Consider the following 17,682-nt stretch of genomic DNA (forward strand, 5'->3'; position numbering starts at 1 on the left):
TGAATTAAAGGAAGCATTAAGGAAGCACAGACAGAGAGAAAGATTCATGCTTAGGTGAGCTACAAAACTATCCACCATCTTTTACATGTCATTAAGTGTTAATCTCATTTTTTCTAAAACAAACATCATAATTTCTTAAATTTTAGTAGATTAGACTGTTGCAAACAGAACATACACATAGCTTTACAAGCTATTGTGCAATGCTTGTGTTTATTTTAACTTATAGAACGGTATGTATATTATTTCACTGTCACATAAAACAAAATTCTGCAGGACATTAGTACCTAAATACCTGTCCAATATTCATCTCACATACACCAGTTCATATCATCAGAAGGACAAAAGGTATACATAGAGGAAAACCAAGTCTAGTCCAGGACTTTATCTAGTCATTGTATTCAATTTTAACTATACAATTCAATCTCCATAATTGAATGTATGAAACACTGTTTTCGATAGTTTGTGCTTCTTATAAAATACTGATAATAAGACTTAAGCTTCCATCAAAATCAGTAAACAAAGGAAATAAACAAATCCTTTAACACAAACATTTCATGATCTCTCATTAGCCACTCACTATTCTGAAAGTGGTATACTCAGAATGAACAGGTTTTCTTACCCACAGGTTTGTATACAATTTTATAGCCAAGAACAGGGGATGGTGAAGGATCCCAGGAAACTCTGAATCGTGTATACCACTCATCAGTTATATACATATTTTGAGGAGGAAGCAGGCCAACTAAAAAGAAAGAAAAAACACTAATTAGACTAGTGACTGTTTTTCGACCTCTAGAAACTTGCATTGCAACTCTGTCAGGTAAGTCATGTCAAAGACATAATTAACACAATGAAACCTTAACAATGTTGGAGTGCTCAAGGAATATGTGTCTGAAATTTAAAAAAGAATATACAATATTAAAACTAATTACCAGTTCTGCCATTTCCAGTCAGTTGTCCACCATCTCCATCTTCGTACACAGCCACAACAGTAATTTTATATGGCGTATCTGATTGCAGTGGTTGTAGTATCACATTATTTCTTATGCCAGGAACTGTTGTCTACAACACAAAAGAAACAGGTAGATAAACTCACAGTCCTGTCACTGGTCAATAATAACAGTAACTAGAACTAAAAATTTGGTTTGACGCTTGGTGCACTTTTTTTAAGTCTACTGTAGATAAAGTAATTCAGGATATCTTAAGGGTTATAGCCTATAAACAATTATTAGCATTTGCTATTTTAAGTTATGAAACACTGTGGTCAGCACAAAAAGATAAATCAAATAGACTCTTCAGTCCCTACCCTCACATCAGACTGAAATGCTGCAGTTCCTCACCAAGATTTCAGTACTGTTCCCTCATAGAAAACAAAAAGTCATGATGATATGTTTGGAGACAGAAGAAGAGAGGACAAAGCTCCTAAAATGGGGACAGAAGTCAGTTATTCATGCTACTCATCAGTTTCATTTCTACCTTTTCATTATCCTCATCTTAGGATATCATTTTCTCAGCAGAAACAACAGTTAGTCTGAGAAAGAAGTTCTAAATATTTTGATACATAAAAACATGGCTGTTTATGCATCCCTCAACCTTCTCTACTTTCTGGTGCAGCCATGCACTATTGCTCCCTTCTAATGAAAAGGTAGGTATAATCCAAAAAGTGACACTGCTCTGTAAAATGGCCATAAAGCACTGAAACTATGGAAAGTAACTTGAGGTATCTATCTCAAAAACATGTCCCAGTCAACATTTCCCATTATTACTTGATAAAAATTTTCAGTTGTTTGAGACTTGTTATTTTTATGAAATGTCCAATATTTTCTACAAAGATGTGTGTCCTGATTAACAGGCCCAGTAGGGAATCTTCAACCACTGAATTTTCAGCATGCCCTATACAATAATATATGAGCAGTAATAGCACTTAAACAGTGCTTTATACATGTTACATTTTGGCTGGTGGCAGTCAGCAGGAATTCTTCCATTGACCTCTATAGGATCTGAGTTTGGCTTTGCTATAAAAACTCAGAGAATTTTATAAGTTTCAGATTAACTTGTGCTATCATTAGACTGCAGGAAATTAAACACAAACACTTACAATTCATACTGAACCTTACAAAAGCAAGTTAGATGCTGAATCAAAGTTACCATTGCTTTCTTATTAAACTTTGCCAACTCTCTTCAATTTATAAAATGCAGACTTATGTTTATTCTGTATCTTAGCACACTGACTTCATAATGAATAGAGTATGAAGTAACAAATGGCTATTCACTGTAGCACAATGTTTGACATAAATGTCAGTGTCATGGTTTAACCCCAGCCAGCAACTAAGCATCATGCAGCTACTCACTCACTCCTCCCCCCTCCCGGTGGGGTGGGGAGGAAAATTTAAAAAAAAGTAAAACTCACGGGTTGAGATAAAACCAGTTTAATAACTAAAATAAAATATAAATATAAAACATAAAATATAATAATGGCATTAATAATAATCACAATTTTAATGAAAATTAATACAACAAAAATATATAAATAAAACCAAAGAAAAAACAGGTGACGCACATCAGTGTGTTATCAACGTTATTCTCACACTGAGTCCAAAACACAGCACTGTACCAGCTACTAAGAAGAAAATTAACTTTATCCCAGCTGAAACCACGACAGTCAGAAAGCAGGTTCTGCTCAGAATCTGATTAATGTGTGACTCACATATTTAACATTATTTTACACACAAGTTGGTTCATTAAACTTTATATCTTCTGTAACTTTGGGGAAAAAAAAAAAAAAACAAACCAAACAAAAAAACGCAAAAAACTACCCTGTTTCATACAAACCATGGCTTCTCAGCATTGACAACAATGACCAAAGAACCCATACAGCATGCAAAGTGTACTGCATGTAGAACAGGCATCTTTGTTTTTCTGTAGCCTAAAGAATCAACTGAGAACATCTCAATGCTTACTAAGGAATTACAGAACTTACATATTCATCAATAGGGTCTCCCACAGTGGGTGAATAAATGATTCTGTATTGCTGGACTGGCCCATCAGCATGGTCCCATTGTACAGAAAGGCTGTTTGTGGTCTCATCGAACACTCTCACATTCCTCGGACCGCTGCGAGGCACTAAAGAAAGAAAATACAGAAGGTTGCACGGTGCATGATTCTTCCAGTTTGGTGGTGCTCTCACTGATTTAAATGCTGCCCTGAAGCCAAAGCTAAGGGCCCTCCCTGAAACCCTGAATAAACATATACAGGTAGATTTAGTCAATGGTAATATAGCAGTGCCTGAGGTCTGAAATAGAAATAGGGCCTTAAATGGAGGAACCAGAGCAGTATGGAAGGGAGAAAACATCAGGGGGATGGGCAGAGTGAGCACCTACATACATTCTGCTTGTCAGACTCTTGCAGACAAGTATAACTATAGCCTGTCATGTCTGCAAGTTTTAGATGAATATGTGGATTTAACAGAGAAAGCATAGAAGCAGCAAAAGAGAGGTGACCTTTTATTGCCACAGACAGTTTCTTTACATGTTATTTCTAGAATGAATTTTAAAGAAACCAAACATAAGCCAATGAAGATGCCACAAACTAAGTTGTAACAAGGAGGTTTTGGTGTTTAGGCATCTCCAGCAAAAAACAAACACACCTGGGGAGGCTGACATATACAATTATCACGTAAGACACAGAACACGAAGCACATTTTTTTCTGTTGACAGCAAATTCTACCTATCTTATCTTTTCCCCAAAAGACAAATTGCTATTCATCTGTAATCACATTCTAAAGAACAGCTTTTAAACTCTTAAATATTCAAACTGAGCTTATTTCACAAGTGAAAATTACATTGATGGTCATGCATGTACCACAACTGCCAGACAACATAAGAAAAGCTCCCTTCCATGGAGGCCTATAATTGCTTCAGCCATAACTCAGATTCATTTATATGAGAATTGCATTGAATAGCTTACACTATTTGTGACTGTAACCAATTGTATAAATTCCTCATACACCAATTTTGACACAGATTTCACAAAGCAAGTACTGACTGCCTCTTACATGTTCTTCCCTGTGCTTGGCTTGGATTTCCTTCTCCATCTGCGTACAGAGCTATAACATTTATTGAGTAAGCAGTGTCAGGAGTCAAGCGCTCCAGCATCACATCACGAGTGTTGCCTGGTACCACAATCTAAAACCAAACAAAAGACACCTATATAAAAAAAGCTTTAGTTTATACCATGCCTTGTTAGAATGAACAATTTGAATGAAATACAGAAAACTTGGGAACATGACCATGCTGCACATTTTCCAGTAAAATAAGTTTAAAATAACAAAATAATATTAATTAAAAAATCAAAAGAAGGTGCAAAAAAAATGACAAATATATAAGGAGCTCTCATTCTGCAGATGGAATTGTTATTTTTTACATTGTACATTAAAATAGTTCAGAAAAAAAGAACATTCAGGAACAGAAACCAAAAGAGTAAATTCTGTCATGGTTTACTGACATATAAAGGACATTTTCTAACAGGTACTAATAGACAGGTCCCCACTTATGTGTGAAGTAATACGCAGTTTCACTAAGCAGATGCAAATGATTCATTAACAATTCTTACACTTCCTTACATAAAACCATATTCATTTGTAGATGTACATTTTGTGTGAGTACATTCACAGTCTTCACTCTAAAACTGCACCTATTTCTACACAAATCCAATAACTCTTACTTCGCATCTGGAGGGAAAATTCTTACTCATATCCAGACTTCACTGCTCACCAAGACCTACTTAAACATTAATGATTTGGGGTAAACAGACAGCTTGGTGGTAAAAATCACATAAACTGGGCATCCGGTTTCATAATTAAACATTTCCTAATAACAATTTGTAGATTCCTTTTCTCTTCTTAAAAAAAAAAAAAGAAAAAAAGGTTTTATTCTAACTCACCTTTACCTGAAATATGATAAAGGATAATCCTCAATACTCAGTTTTAAATGAAAAAGACTTATTTCTTATTTCTTTTATTTCACCAAATGAAGCATTTATTTACAATGGACTAAACTCCTGTAGTCACAGTGTTTTCAGCAGGGACACTCCTGGGCAGACAGTTGGCGTGAGTTTATTATTAGTGTTCTACACTCATTGAAGGAAGCAATATCCTCCACACACTTTTAAGTAATAGTATAAAAACTAAATTACTTACAGATTCTGATGGCCTTGGGCCGGACAGTGGAGAGTAATTAATTCTATATTGCTGTACTGGACCTGGAGCAGGTTCCCATCGGACGTTCATGCTGTTTGGCGTGGGATTGTAAACCTGAATGTTTCTTGGCGTTCCTCTCTCCACTAGATCAAGGATAATTTAAATTTAGTTTTATAAAGTTGCTTACGTAAGTTCTAGTTCTAGTTGAATTTACAACTGTGCTCAAAGGAAGCTGAAAAGCGCATCAGCCCAAGATAATCACATTACCTTTGTTACCCCAAAATCTACAAATTTAAGAATCTTGATGATTAGTCTTTACAAACATCCCTGCCAGACAGCAGTACATATGTTATACTGCAAAATGAAGGTATCACCATAACACTTTGTTACCCTATTGTTGATCAGACAGGTATGGAAAGTAGCCACAAACTACACATTTTAGTTCATGCTGACATTAGGAGCTCAAACTCCCAGGAAAATTTTAAGTACATGGTATGGACATTAGCATGGCTTAACCAATATTTGACATTTGTTCGCCAGTATTGCTACTGGCACTACAACTAAAATTTTACTATTGTGTGGAAGTAAACAGTAGGTTTGCTGTACAACATAAGAGCTGAGCTTGCCTGACATAAGTGGACTGAAAACCTCCACCCAAATAAGCAAAGAAAATGGACTGTTACAGAGCAGGGAAGCAGAGTTTCTTACACTTATGTTTTAGCTTTCGGGAAAATAAAATTCCACATTTGATGTAAAATCAGTTTCTAATGGTGTGAGCTACTCACACATTTTCTTGAAAAGGACTATTTTACTCACAAGTTCTTCCAGTGTCAGAAACACGTCCACCATCCCCCTCTGGGAAAACTGGAACCACAGTAACAGTGTAAGGTGTGTTGGGTTCAAGAGTCCTCAGGATGACATAGTTTGTGTTTCCTGGTACTGTGGTCTACAAATTTAAAAAGTAGGGTCATGACATATACATAAATATGCAAAAAGTTTAAGCTTTTTTGGGTCTCACTCCTTTAAAACTTTACAAAAAACGTTACAAAAGGTGAAGCTCAAAGTAACAGGGTTCATGGTATCTTCTGGAATTTTCTTTCAAGAAGGTTCTGTCTTGGACTTAAAAAAAATGGTTGTTAAGTCCTATGCTCTCCTATACTATCCCTTACATCTATATTCATTTTTGGGTCCAGATCCTGTTCTACTAATAACATTAACAGAATCTGCAGTGATCTCTTTAATGAATACTATTTAGCAGCTCAGAGGCATTAAAAGGACACTTTCTAAATCAAAAAAATAAACATTACATAACCCTACAACATGCTAATGACAAGAAGTAATGAGCAGCTCATGTTAGAAGGTAAAACTCCACAGCATTTAAGAATATTTATCATCAGTAGCTCTCTAGATTCTATTGAAATAGTGGCAATTCATGTACTCCTCATTTCACAGGCACATCAAATTGCACAGATGTGGAAAAAGAAACACAAGTAGGAAAGAATATTTTTCCAGTCTGCAACAAGGGTTCCCATTTGCAAGATTGTTTTAGCTCTTTAGCAATTAAATATTTTAGGAGATTAGAATAAAACACCTACGTAAATTTTTCTGCTTTCACAAATATCATCCCGGCTGACTGCATACAGTCACATTTCTTAGCAGTAAAAATGGGTAGAAATGAGGTCTGCTGACTTTATAGGCTTTTGTACACCCTGAAGTCAGCTTTACATTCACACACACTTCCCTAAGAATAAACAAGCAAAAAACTGTGTGTGGTATTAAATCCCTGTGCTAAGAACTAATCACTGAAGGTCTACTACATAAAATAAAACATCTGTAATACATATGGGAGTAACTGACTTTCATGAAGGGGCTCTGCATTTTCTCCAGGGTAGCTATGAACAGAAAAAAAGCCAGTGACTAGTCAAACAACTCACTTCACTCAGCAGTACTTCTCTCACTAGCACCATGAGCTGCAATTTATCTGATACAGTTAGTGAGATCCACACACAAGATTTACCATTTCTTCTGCACCTCCAGCTGTAGGTCCATAAAACACTTTATACTGGCGAGGACTTCCTTCTGCATGATCCCATCGAATATTCAGAGTACTAGTGGTTGGGTCATAAACTAGCAAGTTCTTCACAGTAGTGAGAGGTTCTGAAACAGATCAACGAGCTGTCAGAAATCCAGAATCACATTCTCTCACCTGTGCTGTCGATCAGGCCTATGTAATGTATCATTAGGAAATTTAAAAAACAACAGGTTTAATAGTTCATGTTAAATGTTATTTGTCTTCATTAACCAGAATATATCAGCCTCATCCAACAGCTTAAGGAATGCTAAATATATCACAAAATCACAGAATCATCAAGGTTGGAAAAGACCTTGAAGATCATCTAGTCCAACCATTAACCTAACACTGACAGTTCCCAACTACACCATATCCCTAAGTGCTATGTTGACTCTACTCTTAAACACCTCCAGGAATGGGGACTCCACCACCTCCCTGGGCAGCCCATTCCAACACCTAACAACCCGTTCTGTAAAGAAATGCTTCCTAATATCCAGTCAAAACCTTCCCTGGTGAAACTTGAGGCCATTACCTCTTGTCTTATCGCTTATTACTTGGTTAAAGAGACTCATCCCCAGCTCTCTGCAACCTCCTTTCAGGTAGCTGTAGAGGGCGATGAGGTCTCCCCTCAGCCTCCTCTTCTCCAGACTAAACAACCCCAGTTCCCTCAGCCGCTCCTCGTACGACATGTGCTCCAGACCCTTCACCAGCTTCGTTGCCCTTCTCTGGACACGCTTGAGTAATTCAATGTCCTTTTTGTACTGAGGGGCCCAAAACTGAACACAGGAATCGAGGTGCGGCCTCACCAGTGCCGAGTACAGGGGTAAGATCACTTCCCTGTCCCTGCTGGCCACGCTATTTCTGATACAAGCCAGGATGCCATTGGCCTTCTTGGCCACCTGGGCACACTGCTGGCTCATGTTCAGCCGGCTGTCAATCAACACCCCCCAGGTCCCTCTCTGACTGGCAGCTCTCCAGCCACTCCTCCCCAAGCCTGTAGCGCTGCTGGGGGTTGTTGTGGCCAAAGTGCAGAACCCAGCATTTGGCCTTATTGAAACTCATCCAGTTGGCCTTAGCCCATCGCTCCAGCCTGTCCAGATCTCTCTGCAGAGCCTCCCTACCCTCGAGTAGATCAACACTCCCACCCAACCTGGTGTTATCTGCAAACTTACTGAGGGTGCACTCGATCCCCTTGTCAAGATCATCAATAAAGATGTTAAACAGGAGTGGCCCCAAAACTGAGCCCTGGGGGACACCATTCATGATCGGCTGCCAACTGGATTTAACTCCATTCACCACAACTCTTTGGGCCCGGCCATCCAGACAGTTTTTTACCCAGCAAAGCATGTGCCCATCCAAGCCACGAGCAGCCAGTTTTGCCAGGAGAATGCTGTGGGAAACGGTGTCAAAGGCCTTACTAAAGTCAAGGTAGACAACATCTACAGCCTTTCCCTCATCCAATAAGCAGGTCACCCTGTTGTAGAAGGAGATCAGGTTTGTCAAGCAGGACCTGCCTTTCATAAACCCATGCTGACTGGGCCTGATCATCTGGTTGTTCCACACGTGTTGTATGATGGTACTCAGGATGAGCTGCTCCATCAGCTTCCCGGGCTCCAAGTCAAGCTGACAGGCCTGTAATTTCCCAGATCATCCTTCCGACCCTTCTTATATATGGGTGTCATATAGAAAGAAAAATTTCTTTCTGGACACTATTTTAGAATTATATGGTGAGTTCATTAGGATTGTTTACTTCATTCCTCACCAAACACATTGCTATGTCTGACTTTCCACTGCAGGCTCAAAAGAAAACTAAATACAAATAAATTAATAAATTTCTAGTCAAATAATTAATTAATTTAAAATAGCTATTTGTTTTTTATGCCTGAAGTGCCTCTGGTAGCATATCACTCAGCTCTTTCTATAGCAGGATCAAAACAATACTATCAACATAAAATGGTAGAGTCTCAAAGTGCACAATGCAAAGGTCAGCCTCTGAACTGAAGGTGCTGACAGGAAAATAATAAACTTATACTTAACAGCACACATACAAGAGTCACATGCCTTCAGATGCTTTAAGGTGTTTACTAAATTGTGTCATAAGACAATTAAACAGATTAAAATGAGGAAGAAGTTCCATAGTAGCATTAGGCTTTCTCTCAGACTTAAAAGCTGGGCATCCAGTCTAAGGTAGTGGTCCAGGCTTTCTCTACAGCCAGTAGACTGACAGGCCTTCTTACTTTAGATACTTGAAACCCATCAAAGGATAAATGGCAAATACACATGGGATGATTTTCACCACAATAAATTTTTCTCAGCTGATTTGAAAAGTAATACAACAATATTGTTTCGCACCTAATAAGAGGATCTCAAGAAGTTACTTACTGGTTCTGCCTCGTCCTGTCATTCGTCCCCCTTCACCATCTGCATACATTGATGACACAGTAATAGCATATGGTGTGTCAGGCTGCAGCTTCTGTATCACCACACTGTTCTGCCTCCCTCCAACCATAGCCTGCAGTAAAACAAAAGAAAAAGATTAAAATCCATTTTATGCTGCCCTTTTTATGCTTACTGTTACAGTGAAGAATGTAAGCATTTGATGCAGAGTGCAGAGTGAAAACGCTATGCTATATCATATGCTGCAATGCTCTTGTGACTGACACTGACAGTAGATGGTGAGCAATAATAATATTTAGCATATATTCATCTTAACAAGTTTAAACAGAGTCCAGTGACACAAAGCCAGTATTCTGTAAGACCTCCAAACTTGCATATATCTATACAACTATATATCAACTGCCAGTTCTGTGCCAGCACAGAGCTGTTTCTCTATATTGCCTCTGACTATATCATATTTAAATCAATGAGAGTCTTTTATTCATTTTGACAGACTTCAAATTGCGGTCTTTATGCTCCACTCTCAGGTAGAATGCAAGCATGGAATAAATTACAACACTGTAGATCTCTCATGTACATTTGATACAATATCAACATTGTCTCTCCTTGATTTCAAAAATTTTACAGCGTGATACTTCAGCTTCTAAAACATCTTTGTTAAGAGTCTAAAATTATTATACATATTTCATTTCAACTTTTCTTTTATATCTAATCCCATGATCATAGTTTCCAATCCAAAAGATTTACAGTGCACTGAGAATAGTTAGATCCTTGTAAAAAGATTAATTTCTGAATCGTGAGCTTTCAATTACCTCAATAATTTATTACCTTAACAATTCAATTACCTCAACTCAAATGCATGTTGTTCAGAAGAGAGTAAAAATGGGTGCACAAGTATCCAACTGATTCTAAAGTAAGCATTCCTAGACAGGCTTCTGAATATGTACGATCTCTGATTACAGGAACAAGCTAAATGAGTGTGGTTCTCAGATGAGACTGTTCCTCTGAGTCACTTGTCAGTAACCACAACAGCCTCCCATTGCAGAATAGGGCATTTTTAAGTAGCACACATTTCTGATAAACAGGCTGACTGAATCACCATTCCCAGGCTGTGTGGCGTAGTCAACACAGTAGTCAACACAGCTCTTGTGTACGCAGGGAAAGCTGCCTGATCATATGGTACTGGCCCTACTTATCGTTACAGCTGCTCAGTCATATTAAAAGACACTAAAATACCTTAAACACTTCTCTAGCATATGTTTTGCATGGATTTGTTTTTGCAGCTGCCGCTTCTGGGCGGTTATTCTGTCCTTAGTGTGGTAAGAGACAGTCTTAACTGTCCACGGTATGTTCCACAGCAAAGTCCTCCTGCTAGCACATGAACCACATCATGAAAACAATGGAAAACTCTGGACTATGGAAGTAGTCGTAGTAGTTCATATTACTGATTGCTGTGATAACTATATATCTGTGACTTGTAGTCTCACATGCTGATTGAATTGTTCCTCAACACATTTTAAATTTATTCTAGTTAAATCTATAGATTATGTGATTTTCAAGAAAACAGGTTGTATCCAAACTTATTTTTGCTCCATAAAGGGCATTCTATCTTGGATTTGAAAGGGAAGAAAAAAAAAGCTGGGAATATATATACTTATTCACTATAAATATAAATCTTCACCTAAAAGGTGATTCAAATATATGCTGCTATGAGTTGAATTCTAATAGATTATGTTGCAGAGCTATCACTTAGGGTTGAATAACTATAACACTTCAAAATTAGTTACCGACTGTTCAGGGCCATCCCCACTGATAGGCTGGTAAATGATCCTGTATCTCTGCACTCGACCACTGGCAGGATCCCACTTCACAGTCAAACTGTGTGAAGTTGCATTGTACACCTGAAGGTTTCGTGGGCCACTCTTGGGGGCTGAGAAATGTAATAAAGGAAAGAATAAGTATGTAATTCAATCAAAAAGCAGGGACAAACACTTCATTCATACTTTTAGGGCTGTAGAAATGCCTGACTAAGAGCAGAATATATTAAGTACAAGATAACATAAACTGTAATGTTTGTAAAATAATAAACATGTTGTAATCTAGTGTTTAGTATTCTACCAAATACAGAATAATATTTATTAAATGATCTCAACTTTTTAATGTCAACATTCCTCACAGTTTAGAATAAGATAGCTCTGAGTTTTCCTTAATAATACCATACCTGGAAATTCAGATTCTTACCTTGTGTGGTGATAGGTACCAAGGGTACTAGAAAAAAGTAGAAAAAGTTTTCAGAATTCTTGTATGTGTATGCCTCCTGGTTTACTAACTATGAATAACAACACACAGATTATTTACTTACATGTTCGTTCACTGCCAATGAGGTCATCACTTTCTGATTCATCAGGATAGATGGCAGTAACTGAGATATCATATAATGTATCTGGATTCAAATTTTCAAAGACCACGCTATTCTCATCCCCATTTAAGATAGTCTTGTGGAGAAATTTAAAAAAAAAAAAAAAAAGTAAATAAATAAAAACAAAACAAACAAACAGAGAGTGGGGTATAACTGAGTAACTTTTTACACAGTAACATCACTACAAGTGGCTGTAACTATGTGTTCTGCACCTTCTCACTGAATTTCCATTGACCACAACAGGAGGGCTTGCAAGTTATACGTCATTTATTAATGACATTTCTGATTTTAAAAATACGCCCTCTGAGAAACTGCCCACAAAATCTTATGGTGACTATTTATTCTTACCTCCTGTTTTTCTGATCTTCCGTAGGGTCCCCAGGTTATTCTATATAGAGATACATCTGGAGCCCCATGATCCCAAGTTCCTCTAAAACTATTCGTGGTTACATCTGTGATTCTGAGATTGGCTGGTGCTGGCACAGGCTCTATTATGAGAAAAGGAAAAGTATTCCACAGAATGTAACTACAAAATAAATACAGTTAAACCAAGGAATTACTCAGACAAAGAATTTAGATTATGTAGAAGATTCATCTCTCAGTTACCATGCTTCTAACAACTACAGTAAAATGCTGTAGTATAACCCAGTCCACCTACACTAAGCAAATTGTCCTTCACAAGGTCACATCACCAGGTAAAACAGATATAGCTCTATTGACCTCAGAAGATGTCACAACTGACATGCTTACTCATAACAGCTTAAGTCCTAGCTCTTACATTTTGGAATTAGGACTGATTATCAGCTCCCACACACAAAGGTCAAGCTCCTGCATGAGTTTCTCCCAGATCTTAAAATTCATTACATAAGCCAAATAAATCATGACTGAATTACACCACTTATTTAGAAAGAATTCACAGAGGTTAACTGTAGGTTAAGGAGGCAAAATATTACAGCCACTGGGGAGAAATGAGTAACTAGGTAAAACCAGAGAATTAAACTAAAAATAACTTATTTGGAAGAGCTTTTCCCTTTTTTGTTACACACACATTCACACAAAACCACAGCTATAGAAGAAAGGCTAGCACAAAAGCAAGCAAAAAATCTCACAAACATTTTTAAATACATAAGGCTACAAAATTAAAAATTCAGAAGAAAACATGAGAGAGAGCATGTGCATGTTTGTTCTCTTTTTTTTCACAGAGGGTGAGGGGCAGTGATAAGGTAACATTGCTCATTTCTATTCTAGCTCTTCTGGTTAGCTGTTTTCTTAAATCATAAGCCTATATCAGGATGAGGGCTTCCCTGATACCAGACTTCTTCTTTCAGTCTGTCACCTCTCTTGTATGGAGATTGGCTCTTACTGTTTGTGCAACACCATTTCCTTGCCTCTATTTGTTGAGATTACCCAAATGCTGCCTTTATGATTCTCTGAAAGTACAGACTGGTTTAGCATTCCATGGTACAAAAACTCTCTTGGATCAGAAGCAAGATCATGTCTCTCTAATCCTCTAGCATATGCCCCAGCTTCCTACTCACTTTCCTAGATTCTTGCATAGACTTGCTAAACCTTTCCTCTGCCCTCATAAGTTCTTACTAATTCTACCCCTACGCTCCTCCTTCAGCCTCTAAACACAAATAACTTTGCTTCAGCTGCTGGTCTGTCAACTCTCTGCAAACTTCAGGCTCAGTGTTTATTGCAGTAAGACACCAAACTCATCTAAGATTCCCAGGGATTATTATATTGCCAATAATGCTAAAAATGCAAGTAAAATATTTCTCAGATAAATTAAATTACAGTTCCACCTAACCTCAGTAATATGTTGCAACACACACAACTTAAACAGAATATAAGGCAAAAATAACCACAAGAAGGGTTATTAGGAAAACTTACGAGTGACAGCTTCTGCATTTATCGGTAGGGATTCCCCTTCATCATATACAGCAACAACTTTTATATTATACAGTGTTTGGGAGGAAAGGTCAGAGAGAGTAGTGCTGGTTTTGAGTCTATCGATTTCCACCTAAGAATAAAAATAGTGACTTAATAACTGTAAATTGCTCTATTTCTGACTGCATTTGATTAAATCACAGAAATTCCTGTACTAAAAACCAGAAAAGTATTCCACGCTAAATTTTGTCATTTACCCCTAAATTTACACCTGAATATCTACTAACTCCCTTGCAAAGCATATTGTCTCAGATACTAGTACTACTTGTGGATCTTTCACTGCTTCATTCTTTTGGAAATGAGCATGCAGACCACATCTCCAGAAAATTATCATTCCCTTACAAAAACTCATTTAATCCTCCAAGAGCTGATTCACGCCTAGCAGTGCAATTATGGAAAGCTTGCACATAACTCAGACATCTCTAACAATGCTCACACATGTTCTGACAGTGGGTAAAGGGGCTAACATACACAATCCTTTCTTCCTCATTGCAAACTGTTCTTAGAGCTTGGCAAGATAACATTTAGGCAGAAAGTAGAAATGGCTATTTATCAAAGCACAGGAAAATTCTCTGCTCAGTTTAAGGATTTCTCCTCTCTGGAGGAGCAGGAAGAGAGGAGTACACAAAGAAATCTCATCCTTATTTGGTTTCCAAGAAATCAGTACCCTTTCCTGACTGCAATCACCATGAACTGTTGTTCTTTATTCTCATGGTGGATTATAATGTTACTTTTACTATTATTCTAGTAACCTAACTCCTCAAAATAAAACTGTCTTCTCATACTTTCAAAATGTTCCTGTCATTTACCTCCTTTACATCAGCTTCATCAGCTATTTTGTATCTTAGGATGTATTTTCGAACTTTCCCTGGGGCAGGATCCCAAAGGACATTCATGCTGCTGTGAGTAACATCCTGAATTGTTAAGCCTCTAGGTCCAGGCAAAGGCACTGTAAAAACAACAGTAGTAAGTGAAAATGCTATTCATGGCAGAGGTATAGGTCTCTCACAGAAGGAAATAAATTCTTTTCATGCATTTAATTGAAACAAAGGTAATAACTTTCTGGGAAGTTCATTGCTCTGGCCATTAGATGAGACAGCTTAAGAGCTTACTGTCCCAGCAATGAGCAAAATAGCTATAAACTACAGTAGCTTCACTTTGTAAATCATGAGCACAATGCTTTTAGAAGTATCAGTGCTTAAGATCATAACTTCTGGTGACAACAGTCATTTTTCATGTACAGTTAAGGGTTTAACATTTTTTAAGAACATAAAAATAACCCTACTGCATGCATCTAGCCCATGCCTCTGTCAGTAGGAAATGTTTAAGCAAAGATGTTTAACAAACGGTTTAAGAAAGGAAGACATGTTTAGATCTTTTTTTTTTTTTTTGGTATGGCATGTTTCCTTGGCATTTGTTATACTTAAGAGAATGTCTGAATTCAGAAACAAGGTTTCTAAGTTAATGCAAGCAAAATTGAGACCTTTTAAAAACACTATAACCTCGACACTATAACACTATAAGCCAACTCCACTAATTCAAGGAAAAAACCCTTTTGCTCCTCTTTTAATAGTTGGTCCCTTTTCATTGAAATTGCCTTTAAGATTTTTTGGAAATGTATGAGTGTTAGAAAATGCATAAAACATGGAAAAAATGGTCTTCCAAACAAAACTAAATATATAAAAACTGTTGTATGAAATAAAAAGAAAGTTAAGTGTTGCTGAAGCAGTAACGACAAAGCAAAAATCAAGATGTCCATACATGTCACTTCCTGAGTGGTGAGTGGGTCACTAGTGATATCGCCAAACAATACGTAAGCTGTTAAAGTGTACTCAGTATTGGGGATGAGATCTACCAGCTGAACCTCATTCACTGATGGTCCAACACGCATCTGCACATGAAAAATAACACACCATGTTTAAAAACTGAAGAAAGCAATGGCAGAAAAGCAAGCAATGATTTAACTTCAAGGGAATTTTGTTTGTGATTCAGTGTATTTACAGCTTCCTGACTGATGTCATTGTATACAATATCCCAGTAAGTTCACTGCACTTTGGGAAGTACATGCCAGTCTCTCTTGACTATTATATCAAGAAAATCTGTCCTGTTTTCTTAATTTATTTTTGGTAGAGGATAGGAAATGAAGTCAGATTCTCTTACCTCTTTCTCTGTGGTTGGGACTGTGGCATTCACAGGTTCATATGTTAACAAATAACCAGTAGCTCCATTGAGAGGTTCCCATCTCACTCTCATGGAAGTTGATCCAATGTCATACACATTCAGGTTTCTAACTGAAGAGACTGGCACTGCCAAATAAAAGGGATATATATTAAATTATTTCCTTCACCTTCTTCACCTTTCATATTCCACATCACAGATAGTACCACTGACAATATTGCACATGGGTATTGGGGTACATTGTAGGAAGTAGAAAGGTGATCTGCAAGTAGTGGTATTTTAAGTGGCGCTTAGTTTAAGAATGAGGTAATGGTTGTCACATTTTGAATGTGCTACAGATTTGCTACACAGCTAAAGCTATCTTACAAGTCTGCACTGGAACACTTGAATATTCTAAAAAGCAACATTAACTCACACAAATGCTCTAATATGAAGCAGAACATGACTGGATTGGAATATGTACTTATAAAGGGAATTTTTTTACTTTCTTTTTTTCTGTATCTCTTAAATTATTAAATAAACTTAAAAAATTACCACAGACTTCATAAAAATCATGTACATACTTTAAGCGTTTACACTAGCCTAATTCAAAACAATCAAAGAAGGGAAAGGAATACCTAACATCCAATATATTTAAAGAGGCAGGAAAGTCACCCTATGTTGCATTCAGCATAAATATACCTAAAATCAATCATGTAGATAGCTAATAGTAGGAACATAATGGCTAAGTTATGTCTCACAGGAGTGATGTAATTGTGTTGAACTGGCTTTTTGTTAATCTTATAAAATTAGAATTAATTTCTATAGTATTCTGGCTGCTAGTAGCAGGAATTAATTATCTAGCATAAAAAATAAAGGAGTACACATTTGTATATGATCAGATTTAAGGAATTTACAAACTCTGTCTTGTAATTCATGTCAGTTGCTCTAGTCTTTACAGCCATGCTTTATGAGCCTGAAAAGAAGCTGGGACAAACATTTTTTACCACAATGAAATTTCATGTTGCTAAAGTTTTTCAGCCAAGATCTGAATAACCAGTGCAACACAACAGAATTTGGTCATTCAAATTAAAAATTTTGTTTCCTCTAAGAAGAAAGCCCATAGTGCTGTAAGTTCTACTGGACAGTTCCCCATATAACAGGCTGTTAACATGTTATTCAAGTTTCATTCTAACTTACAAGTTGTTTCCCTGCCGATTAGAGGTTCACTGCTTTCATCTTCCACCACAGAAAACACATTAACAACATATTCTGTTTCAGGTTTCAGATCTTTCAGAACTGTCGTTGTTTCCATCCTACTTACATAAAACTACATAAAAGAGAACCAATGTTAACCACTGTACAACAAATGCATTTATAATTTTATCTCTAAGAAAAAAATAATTCCTTGTGAAACTCTTCAGAAATCCATGGTATGGAACTAAAAATAAGTCTTAATCTTCTATGTATTTTGTCTGACAGTATACCATTATT

The 17,682-nt window shown here is 37.0% G+C and overlaps 1 protein-coding gene across 1 annotated transcript in view; it reads right to left on the minus strand.

Moving 5' to 3' along the window:
• Window positions 1–17,682, minus strand: part of COL12A1 (collagen type XII alpha 1 chain) — a 106,996-nt gene that overhangs the window by 40,359 nt on the left and 48,955 nt on the right. Inside the window, exons 23-39 of the mRNA XM_074861888.1 lie at window positions 17,389–17,518; window positions 16,192–16,337; window positions 15,793–15,922; window positions 14,841–14,980; window positions 13,975–14,104; window positions 12,430–12,569; window positions 12,025–12,157; window positions 11,904–11,930; window positions 11,450–11,592; window positions 9,648–9,777; window positions 7,212–7,351; window positions 6,011–6,140; window positions 5,195–5,337; window positions 4,052–4,181; window positions 2,978–3,120; window positions 930–1,059; window positions 620–739 (exon numbers count right to left, since the gene is read on the minus strand). Of these exons, the coding sequence (XP_074717989.1) occupies window positions 620–739; window positions 930–1,059; window positions 2,978–3,120; window positions 4,052–4,181; window positions 5,195–5,337; window positions 6,011–6,140; window positions 7,212–7,351; window positions 9,648–9,777; window positions 11,450–11,592; window positions 11,904–11,930; window positions 12,025–12,157; window positions 12,430–12,569; window positions 13,975–14,104; window positions 14,841–14,980; window positions 15,793–15,922; window positions 16,192–16,337; window positions 17,389–17,518 (2,185 nt within the window). The remainder of the gene's footprint in view (window positions 1–619; window positions 740–929; window positions 1,060–2,977; window positions 3,121–4,051; window positions 4,182–5,194; window positions 5,338–6,010; window positions 6,141–7,211; window positions 7,352–9,647; window positions 9,778–11,449; window positions 11,593–11,903; window positions 11,931–12,024; window positions 12,158–12,429; window positions 12,570–13,974; window positions 14,105–14,840; window positions 14,981–15,792; window positions 15,923–16,191; window positions 16,338–17,388; window positions 17,519–17,682) is intronic.

The sequence above is a fragment of the Strix uralensis genome, chromosome 3, assembly GCF_047716275.1.
Source record: "Strix uralensis isolate ZFMK-TIS-50842 chromosome 3, bStrUra1, whole genome shotgun sequence".
In the NCBI taxonomy this organism is placed as follows: domain Eukaryota; kingdom Metazoa; phylum Chordata; class Aves; order Strigiformes; family Strigidae; genus Strix; species Strix uralensis.